The sequence below is a fragment of the Frankliniella occidentalis genome, unplaced genomic scaffold (assembly GCF_000697945.3).
Source record: "Frankliniella occidentalis isolate FOCC.00 unplaced genomic scaffold, Focc_3.1 Scaffold66, whole genome shotgun sequence".
Lineage (NCBI taxonomy): Eukaryota > Metazoa > Arthropoda > Insecta > Thysanoptera > Thripidae > Frankliniella > Frankliniella occidentalis.
The window spans coordinates 617997-628675 of record NW_026267196.1 but is presented as its reverse complement, the minus strand read 5'-3'; the positions used below and the strand labels follow the sequence as shown (position 1 = coordinate 628675).

Genomic DNA, 10679 nt, shown 5'->3' with positions numbered 1-10679 from the left:
GGGCGTACAGCGGGAAGGGCAGGGGGGCGGGGTGGGAACCAAACCAAGCCGGAGGCCGGCAGGCCCCAAGCGGATTCGAACGGGTCTTGCAGGATCCAAGTCCTGCAGCTCCTGCAGTCCTGCCCACCCCACCCTTCTATGTGTAGCAGTCTTACCGACTTGGCCCGTCGCGAGACTAGAAAGACGACATGAAAAATCATCAGCAAGGTGTCCCCACCTTCAACGTTATTCCACGGTTCATAAAAACCTATACATGCCGGGTAGGCCAACCCGCCGAACAGATCAGTGAAGCCGGCAGCCCGCCAGCAGCGCCCTAGTGCGAGGGATTCAGACAAGGGGCAGGAAACTTTCGACACCCCACGTCCCCTCGCCTCGCACGAGTCAACTCGGGTCCGTGCAATTTTTAAGCACCTGTATCGTACGGTCTGGCCTGCCCCCAGCCAGGTCCACGAGTCAATGCATTGACGACGTATAGGACAAAGTTAAACGAGTTGGTTGTGAAAATCGGCGGTTTTCGTTTAAGATTTAGACACCGACTTTGAAACTCACGATCACCCTATCCCACCACCCGTCGCAGATAAATGCATGCAGCACCACTATCTCTCCCTGCCGATCCCGATGCTATAGGCGGCCGACTTATTTCCGATAACGTAAATAATGAGAGACGCGAAGGGGAAAGGGGGGGGGGGTATTGGAGAGTGGGAAGAGAAACAGGAAGCTGTGTGGCGGCAGACACTTCAGAGACTCGGCAAAGAGAAGAATATGTTCGTCCATAAGGTCCAACCAGGAGTGCTCCAATAACAACAACCATGCTACCGGGGACAATCATGCCCCTCCCTGTGATGGCGCTGCTCGCATTCGCCAACTGTGAGTGTGATGTACTAATTAATCAAAACCTAGATTGGAATAACGTCAACTCCGGCGGCATTTTTCGTAACGAAACAACGGCTCGCCGCTCTCAGTGACGCAGCCCGGCCAGCCCTGGCCTCGGCCGCCCAGCAGCCCGCAGCACCAGCCCGCGGGCCGGTGGAGCACGGCGTCCTGGGAGCCGTGCAGCAACCCGTGCGGCGCCGGCGAGGAGCAGCGCCAGGTGTCGTGTGTGCTGGAGGACGTGTCCGGCACCCTGCTCGTGGCCGCCGACGGGTTCTGCGCGCCGCCCAGGCCCACGGGCACCAGGCCGTGCTACCAGTCCCGCTCCGAGTGCGCCAACGCGTGGGTGACGGGAGACTGGGGACAGGTACGCCCTGGCGGGCCAAATACGGAATCCAAAACGATTTGATTTGGGACAGTTGGGTTGGCAGTCGACCTGTTAGCGGTCGCCCAGAAAGTGCGTTCGTTTATTCTCAGGTTCATTCGTCACATTACCACATTACGGGGAGCTTGGCGCCTGCGAAACTCGGGGTAGGCTACGCCGCCCTACACGCATGCACTCAAGGCAAGATGTTGCCTACCTACCAGGCGCTACGATAGCTTGCACAGGCTGGACGTGGCAGTTTTGTAACGACGAATGACGGACGTACTTTCTGGATGATCCATTATCTGTTGGGACAGAAATGCGATTTCAAGTGAGCGCCTGCCTGGACCTTGGTTGGTCGGTAGACAACCCGACAACCCCTTGCAAAGCGCGACCTATAGCGGCCCGATCGGCCCGGTGGACGAGGCCGCCAGGTCGCACAAGGCGCTCACTTCAAACTGCATTTGCGCCCTACGGGATGATCGCATGCACAAATCACGCTGTATTTTAGTTAAAGCGCAAGTGCAGTGCCAAAATGACCAACCACTTGCTCAAAATTTGTTCCGTCCATTTGTTCAACGTTACGGTTTTTTCTATCTCTGCAAACTTAAGTCACTTAAGTAGGGGTTGTTCCTACCGACAGTGTTCGGCCAAGTGCGGGGGAGGGCAGCGGTCGCGGGTGGTCGAGTGCCACGCGGGCGCGGGCCGTGGAGGAGCCGAGGGCGCTGGCGCGGCCCCCTCCGGCGCGCCCCTCGCCGTGCTCGCCGTGCCCCTGCCCGACGCCCAGTGCGTGGCCCAGCTGCGGCCGGCCGAGCGCCGCGACTGCAACCTGCACCCGTGCCCCGACGGCCGCCGCCTCTGGCTGCGCACCTCGGACGACAGGAAGCCGCGGCGCATCCGCCTCTTCTCCAAGTTCACCCTGCGCTGCCCGTTCCACGTCTTCTGGACGCCGGCTGATGACCGGTCCAAGTAAGCGACTTTCAGTAACAGAGAAAAAAAACGCGATGCGATGGTCACTTTTTAACAATAACAAAAATACGCAACTTTTTACTATCTGACAGGAGAAAGTACGCGTGGTTCAAGGACGAGCGCAGGCTGCCGCTCCACGAGGACAAGTACACGCAGACCGACAACGGCGAGCTGCGCGTGAAGGGCGCCGACGAGCCCGACAGCGGCATATACAAGTGCGCGTCACTGACCGCCAACCCCCAGGGTGCGTCGCGTCGCCAACCAGGTCACTGACTGTAACCTTTATCCCTGTCAGTGAGCGCCCGTGATTGTTCCGGTCTGCCCTCCCAGGTCGATCGCACACCATGACAGTCAAGCTGGAGCGGGTACCCGGGGAGCCCGCGCCGACGAGACGGCCGTTGAAGGTCGAGGAGGACCCTGACGACTCCCCCGAGGACGCCACCGAAGAGACCAGTGACGCCGGTCCCGGCCCTTCTGCTCACCCCACAGTTCCTGCGAAGGTAACTGCCTCGGCCAAGAACACCTCGCTTTCCGAGATCCCCAACATAGACGAGGTCGCCGACAACTCGCTGCTCGCGACAGCCGCCACTGCTCCGGCGGGCAGCGCCGTGGGCGACAAGTCTACGGGGAGCGCCGCCGGCTCCACGACACCAGGCCTGGGGCCAGAGCAGCCTCCATCGGAGCAGTCCCCAGCGGAGCAGCCTCCAGTGGAGCAACCTCCAGCTGAGCAACCTCCAGCGGAGCAGCCCCCAGCGGAGCAACTTCCAACGGTGCAGCCTCCAGCGGAGCAGCCCCCAGCGGAGCAACCTCCAGCGGAGCAGCTGCCGGTGGAGCAGCAGCTAGCGCGCCGCACGGTCCGCAGGCGCGAGGTCGAGGCCTTCGCCACGGACGCTCCAGCAGGCGATGATGGCGACGACAACGACGACAGCACCTCCAGCTCGAGCCTCGACGGCGAGATCAGTGAGTGAGCCGCAAAGCACTGTGAGCATGGTGACCAGCGCCGGTTCAAACACCGCTGTCCCTCAGGCGTCCCCGCCGCCCGGTACGATGCCTCGGCCTTCTCCGGCTGCTCGGCGGCGTGCGGCCCCGCCGGCCTGCGGCAGCGCGCGGTGCGCTGTGTCGACAGCGAGTCCGAGGCCCAGCTGCCGCTCGCCGCCTGCGAGGACCTCGGGCCGCCCCCGCCCCCGCAAGAGGCCTGCAACCGGGTGGACTGCCCGCCCGCGTGGGAGTGGCCCGCCTGGACCGGCATCAAGGTACGTGTCCCTGGCCTCTATACTGTAAATCTGGGGTGTCGCACTTTTGCACGACACTTTGAGTTTTGGGACCCTTCCCCTTCAGAGGGGCCCAGGCAAGGGGTATCCAATAAGAGAGTACCTTAACTTGGCTGGGCCTGGACCTCTCTGCAGAAAAAGGATCCCAAGACTCAAGGTGTCCCGCAAAAGTGCAGTGCAGTGACCAAAGTGACCCCTGTCCTACTCACAGTGCTCGCGGACGTGCGGCGGCGGTGCCAAGTGGAGACAGGCCCGGTGCTCGCAGAGGCGCGCCGACGGCACCGACGTCACCCTGGACGCCGCCGAGTGCGCGCACCTGGGTGCCGGCGAGGAGCGGCGCAGCTGCCACAAGGCCCCGTGCAGAGTGACGCTCCGCGAGGGCGGGCTGCTGCGACTCGACTGCGCCGTAGTCAACGGCACTTGGAGGCGCAACGGCAGCGCCGTCAACCTCGAGGACGCCCACAAGTACCTCGCCAACGACGACACGGGCACGCTGCTGGTGTACGACGCGGTGCCCGGGGACGCAGGGCTGTACCTGTGCGACGAGGACGAGGGCGGTAGGGCTCTAAAGTGCGCGCCACTAAACACCTCAACAAGCGGCCCACTTTTTCACGATACATATTTTTTTCCCCGAAGGTGGAAGGATATCGACGCACCGTTTTGACGTGACCGTCCTTCCCCCGATGCCAATGCCGGTGAGGCCTGGCGACGACGACTTGTTCATCAGGGTGTGCAACGCGACCACAGAGGCCAGCGAGTCTGGGACCGTTGTCGACGTACCTCTGGAAAACGCGGATGTTAAGAGCACCGTGAGTCATGTGGCAGGAGACGATGACGGGGGTGAGGAGGCCACCGAGGAACCACAGGCGACCGGGCCACCCTTTCCCTGGCATCGACTGTTCGGCCCAGCGGCGCCAGTGCGGAGCCGAGTCCTTGGCATATTCTCTTGAGTCCAATGCAGAGAGGCCAATGGGACTAACAAATGCTTCAAAATCAAATAAAATTGATTATCAAAGTTGTAATATCAGTCTCTTGAGACAAAATACAAGTTTAAAAAAATAAGCAGCAGAGCTGATTGTAAAATCCTTATAGAACAGTATTTGATTACAAAAATACTCTAAACCAATAAACAATAAGTGTTGGACATGGTAAAATTCATAACAAACCTGAGGGAACAGCACAGCAAAACAATCATCATAACACTACACAAATATGAATAATGTATTGTTTGGCACATAGAATACCTTGTTTGAACTTATATTAGCATACTTAAAATTGATAGTACATTTCATTATTCATTATTAGAGTTGATATGATTTTCAGAATGACTAAAATGTATAAAACAGGAGAGGGGAAGGATCCCTATCAAATGTATAACATCATATTATATAATCTATATAAAAAACATCACAGCCATGATGATCTTTAAATCATCATCACATCATTCCTACAAAATAATATTGGAGTGAGCCATTTTTGTCAAATGAGTGGAAACATCTTCAAACTGTTGTATTCCAACCTCCAACAAGTTTCTGAAAAGAGAGAAAATTTTGTATTATGTGATTAGGATAAAAATGGCCAACAAGACTGAGCCCTTTAAAATTACCGGTTACGATCTTCTTTAATAAAATTAATGAGGTCTTGAGCGCTTATCTGATGATTCCCCTTGATTAGTTTAACCAGGTCAACCACCACTGGGTGCTCGTCACTCAAAGATTCAAATGTGGTCTGAAGTAATCTAAATAAAATCAGTCAAACCAATGTTTTCACAAATTGATACCTAAACATTTTTCAGTGAACATATTAAAGTGTTAAAGGGAACAATATCAATAGACTCTTACAAGTTTAAAAGATGAGTAAGTTTCTGCAAAGCCTCAATCATACATCCAACATTTATCCTCCAATCTGGCTGAGACACAGCGATAGGATCACTGCAAATTTAAAAGTGATAAATTACCCACTGTAAGTTGTCAATTACTGAGAATTTACGGACTAATTTCCTACCAGAGGCTTCGTGCAGCACTAAGAGCTTCCTCAAAGCATGTGAGTAAAGTTGAATACTTAAAATCAGATTTCTCTGTAGACGCTGTACAAGATTCATCTTTCCTTGGACTGAAAGCTTCATCTAACTTCAGTAGCATGGTCTATAGTAGGACATAATCAATAGATACATATGAAGGAAAGATTTTTACATTGGCAATTACAGAAAGAAACTGGGAAATGTATACCTTAATGTTTTGGAGGGCAGGGACAACTATACTCTTGTACTTTTTAGGAATAGATTCAAGCAAAGATTCAGCAAGCCCAATCCCGCTCTTAAGGTCTGCAACAGTAATCCTATCACCTACAATTGGAAATATTAAAGGTTACATTAGGTTTAAGTAACAAGAAATGTGATAGTACCTAAAACAAAAAATAATGATAGACACAAACATTTGGCTTTTACTTTGAAGAAATGTTTCAGATCCTCAGTACATTTTTTAACAACTTGTGGGATAAAGCTACCACATATTGCCATCCAATGGTAAGAAAGGCACTGTAAAGCTTGTTCAACATTCCAGGGAGGTGGTATAATTGTCCGCTTCTCCCAAAGATACTTATACTCTTCTTCCATTCCCTTAGACACAATCTAAAAGGGGAAATTAGAATAAGAGGTCATCAAAAAGTACCTATGACGGCTTGAAATTTGCCATGTTGTGATGGAAGTTATGCTTACCTTTGTAAAAAAATCTTTTAAAACAGATTTCATCTCACTTAGTACGACATCTGTTTTAAAATTATTGTTTCCAGCACATACCTCATCTGAAACTTTAAATGTAACTTATTTGAGTACACAATACTCACAGTCAACACTCAGTAACTGTAAAACTTACGGGTAGGTTCTGGTAGATTCTGAGAGGCAGTACTGCCAGCTGAAATGTGTGTACTGTTTACACACAACTGCTGGGCAAATTCATCTTTGGAAAGAGCTTGGATGTCATTCACTAGTCCTTTATTTAATAGATTTACATCATTTGACAAGAGAACCTAAAATAAAAGGAACAGGATGTACATATACAACAGAAGTTGGGTGAAATGAGGTTGACTACAGTTCAAAATTAATTATATCATCAAATTAGAATACTTACAACGTTTGTAAAACCCTGCCTCTTTAACTGAAGACAAGCCTCTAATATATTATCATCAGGGGAGGAGTTCGATGAGTCATCAGTTGCACACCTTATTTTCTGGCCACAAACACGTGGGTGTTTTGATGAGAAATTTTGATGTAGATAATTTATTGCTCTGCGCGCAAGAGGTTGAATGCTGGTCTTTCCTTTATCTTTTAAGTGGTCCAGTTCATGAAGAACTTGCCAAGGCAAGTATAAGTGAACCGGTCCTTTACCTGTAAAAGTAAAAAAGGATTCTAGAATTTGGTTTCATGACAAGGCAAAGTGACTGCAACGGACTGACTAACCAACCTGCAACCACAGTATCACGAAGTTCTTCAGCAAACTTTAGGTGCGACAGAAGAATATTTGTGTCCAAAACTACGTAAAAAGTTAGCTCAGGTTCTGCAATGTTTACTGAATGATCTATGTCCATATCCATGAAAATAGGTTGCTTTGTCAGCTGTAATCCAGCATCTTGTTGGCGTAGCTCTCCAATCTGAAATGTGTGTGCAAAAATACATGGTCCATTGAGTACTAATCTAGAATAATAATATAAAGTATATACTTACTATTCTATTCTATAATATACAGATAAACTTACATTATTAATAACTTCAAATTCAAAGTCCATAGGTTCATAGTTTTTTTCAACTATTTTTCTTTCCTTGGAATCTAGAACCAACATTGACACAGCAGAATTACATTACAGTAAAAACACATAGTGCAACAAAAAGATTCCAAATGTAGTCCTGGAAAATTTACCAAGGCAGGTTTGATGTTGTGACACTTCTTGCTTTGATTCCCGCTCCTCCTTCAATTTTTGCTGGAGAGTGTGAAGCCTATCTTCAGCAACTGTTAGTGGACATACATAGACTTTAAACAATGGAATAGGTATAAAATATTTCCTTTCCTAAATGCTTCAGGGTTGTTACAAGAATAAGATTTCTGTAATTTACTGAATTTTTCTTAAAATTGAAAGGAACTTAGACAAGCAAAACTCTGCAACATACATGTGAAAATAAAGAAAATATTTCTAGTAAAACTATGATTTTGAGAAAATATACTAATTTATGTGCCCTTTCTTCTGTTTCCCGTGACTTTAACAGAGTTTACCTGACCCAAAGATAAGTTACTAACATTTCCTGACATTGACAACTTGTAACAACCCCAGTAAGTCCAATCTAAAATGATATTGACACATATACATTAGTGAAGCAGAACTTACGGTTTTTAGAGTATCTCCTCTTTCTTGATTGAATTGGCCCAGGAGGGAGAGAGGAGAGGAGAGAACTTGAACTAGGAGGGGTTTCCTTGAGGTGGCGAGGTTCTGCTTGTTTATTTGACATTTTCTCTGAATGTACAGAAAAAAATCTATTGTTTACCACAACATCTTCAGCAAGTTTACACTAAAGAACTGTCCATAAACGTAAATTTAAAGCATATCATCTAATACTGACCATTACCGGCTGTTGGTGACTTTAAGACCCTATTAGGTGTGTCGAAATGATTATTGTCAACACCTTCTTCACTCCTCATTGAGGTGCTGACAATCTGAGAAGATGCCAATGCATCTTGATCACCCTCTCTGGTCTTTCTCCTTACAGCCTTGATTGTCTTCCTCATTTTGTTGCCCTGGAGAGAGTTCGAACTTTCCTGCTTGGTTTCAGAACTCTCCGCCGTTGTGGGATTACTATGTTCCTGGCTAGATCGTCTAGCACTTAATATTTCCCGTGTAGTGGCAACTCCCAAATATTCATTTGATTCAACCTGCTGAGTGACTTCATCAGTGGCTTCACCAGTCGTAGATGTTGATGAAATAGTTGAAGACCGCCCTCTGTGCCTTTTGTGCCCTTTTTTTTCTGGGGACACCTTAGAAGACTGGATGTCTCTCTGAAAAATAGAGCAATATATCAAGAAGATGGGATTTGATCAAGCGGGCGATCAGCAAGCAGAAATGTGAGCTTATTGCAAATACATTTAACTGCAAAGAGACCTAACCCATGTATGTTTAACAATGGAGAAGCACCAGAATTAAAAGGATTGGTTTTGAGCAAAAAAAAAATTAAAAAATGCTGTTGTGAAGAAATAATTTTGAGGAGATATTTGGGAAGACGATTAGTTGACATCTTCATCTGTACATTTTTACGTTTGCAGAGACATCCGTAACCCGATGTACAGTACAACCTGTTGGTTAATCGGTAGACGTTGTTACTTCTCACATGAAATAGCCCGATACGATGTTCAGTTCTCGAGATGCAACCGTATTACCACACTGCGATGTCAGCGCTACCCTCACCGCGAGGCAACTAGACTTCCCAGTTGAAATATCTTTAAGACGCTCGCCAACCGACGCGCTGCAGCTCGCTCGCGACTAGCTCGGCTCTCGACAAAGCCCTACCCTAAGTTACAACGGAGGGAATGCCAAAACCGAGATTTCAAACAATGTAAAGCCTGACAATAACGCAAGCCAAATAGTTAGCACGTACAAACCAGCACTTGAACGCTCTTGAAATCAGAATTTCAAGGCAACACATTATGATGGCCAGAAACCAAAAAATATTACTGTTAGTAGAAGACAAAGCTAACCTCGACGAATTCTTCGGGCCGAGTCCACGTGCTCTGCCTCGTAAGCGTATTATGATAGTACATCTTTCCAGGCCTCGATTTCGAATGCCTCACAATCCAGCCGTGTTTTCTTTTACTTGTCTCCATTCTGAAGAGTAGAAAAGTATATATCTCTAGCAAATCCACATTGCCATCATTTGTTGCACAACAGAAAATAGAATTATTCAATTTTCGGATGCTTCATTCACCTAGATCAAAACACAAAAAATATTCAAGAAATGTACAACTCAAGACTATTTAACGAGAAAAGGCTGATATTTACGCAATACGGTATTAACATAGTTATTGTGGATTTTTAATAACACCAAAACAACAGCTGACTTTACCGCATAATTCATTTGTTTGTTTTGGGTGCGTTCGCTCACGCCGAGGGAGCTGCGGGGCTGCGGGGCCTGCGGGGGAGGGGGGGGTCGGAAATGGTCGGAGGGCACACGGGAGCCCCACGGTGCCGCCTGCCTGACGCCGCCACACACACACACTTACACACACGTGCAAACACTCACACATACGGCAAGTGGTTTATATACAACTAGCAGCCGAACCGGTCGCTGTATTCCAGTGGCAGTCGCCAAGAACACGTCGTCGGCTTACTTGTCTCCTTAACCCAGTGCGCCAAGATGTCGGGCAAGAGCGATCCCGCTGCTGACCAGCTTGTGAACTACAAAAAGCAGACGAGAGTGAGTGCTTATCATACATGTACTATGAGGGCTTAACCTCATTTTCAAACTATTTCTGAAAAGTCGAGAATGTCAAGCACATTTCAAGCATTCTGCATGTCATGTGATTTTAAATGCACAGGCGGACAAATATTACTTTTCGTGATAATAATGCGCGTCTGAACAGCTATATAAACATGTGTATCCTTCTTAAAGACCTTAAGATTATAAAAATGTACCCGATAAGATTTGCCAGTCATTCCAGTCTTCCAAGTTATCTGATTATCCGAAATCACTACTACTTTGCTCAAATTGACAGTTGTTGTCCCTCTCAAAAGAGAAAAACGGTCTGCTTCTATGAATATAGCAAATATTCCCCCGTTAACTACCAACACCCCCCCCCCTCCCCCACAATGGATCAGTTTTCGTCATACGTCCGCGATATGGATGAGCTCTGCTCAACCCACTCCTCTGTGTCCATGTCTTCATTGTATGGTGATTAGTGTAAGGAATCGGAATTACATCAGCATCTACCCTTTACATGAAGCAGCAAAAAAAAAAAAAAGGTCTCGCGGGGCGTGGGTGGGTATAACGAAATTACGTAGTAATCAAGTGATTATCAGAAACATAACAAGTCTATATGCTGTGTCGATTCGAGCAGAAACCTTTGCGTTGACGGGCCTCCCAGGCCTCTCTCCACTTTGTCAACGTTATCACAATCGCTATCAGAAGTAGATCAACTCCCGGGCCCCATAGTGCCCCCCCCCCTCCC

The 10679-nt window shown here is 48.3% G+C and overlaps 3 protein-coding genes across 6 annotated transcripts in view; 2 read left to right on the top strand and 1 right to left on the bottom strand.

Annotated features, from left to right (window-relative positions):
* Window positions 1-712: 712 nt before the first annotated feature.
* LOC113210922 (protein madd-4-like) lies at window positions 713-4536 on the top strand. The gene is made up of 8 exons (XM_026429123.2): window positions 713-867; window positions 963-1237; window positions 1878-2203; window positions 2296-2447; window positions 2534-3163; window positions 3230-3456; window positions 3686-4031; window positions 4111-4536. Exons 1-8 carry the CDS (start codon window positions 810-812, stop codon window positions 4422-4424), a joined length of 2328 nt encoding a protein of 775 aa, XP_026284908.2. The 5' UTR covers window positions 713-809; the 3' UTR covers window positions 4425-4536.
* On the bottom strand, window positions 4473-9621 carry LOC113210932 (transcriptional protein SWT1). 4 transcript variants are annotated; one of them, XM_026429133.2, is made up of 16 exons: window positions 9514-9621; window positions 9213-9439; window positions 8084-8516; window positions 7852-7977; window positions 7389-7478; window positions 7228-7298; window positions 6936-7122; window positions 6603-6859; window positions 6348-6501; window positions 6191-6282; window positions 5908-6103; window positions 5703-5818; window positions 5479-5618; window positions 5316-5405; window positions 5081-5212; window positions 4473-5006 (listed from the first exon to the last, which is right to left on the bottom strand). In XM_026429133.2, exons 2-16 carry the CDS (start codon window positions 9336-9338, stop codon window positions 4922-4924), a joined length of 2295 nt encoding a protein of 764 aa, XP_026284918.1. In that variant the 5' UTR covers window positions 9339-9439; window positions 9514-9621; the 3' UTR covers window positions 4473-4921. The 4 variants fall into 4 exon arrangements, with proteins under 4 accessions (XP_026284918.1, XP_026284926.1, XP_052124226.1 ...); XM_026429141.2 differs by having other exon boundaries at window positions 6191-6276; XM_052268266.1 differs by lacking the exons at window positions 9213-9439; window positions 9514-9621 and adding an exon at window positions 8846-8980.
* A 138-nt stretch (window positions 9622-9759) lies between these two features.
* The window catches only part of LOC113210689 (catalase), a 19204-nt gene continuing 18284 nt past the window's right edge, over window positions 9760-10679 (top strand). The window contains exon 1 of the mRNA XM_026428796.2: window positions 9760-9928. Coding sequence (XP_026284581.1) covers window positions 9869-9928 — 60 coding nt within the window. The 5' untranslated portion in view covers window positions 9760-9868. The remainder of the gene's footprint in view (window positions 9929-10679) is intronic.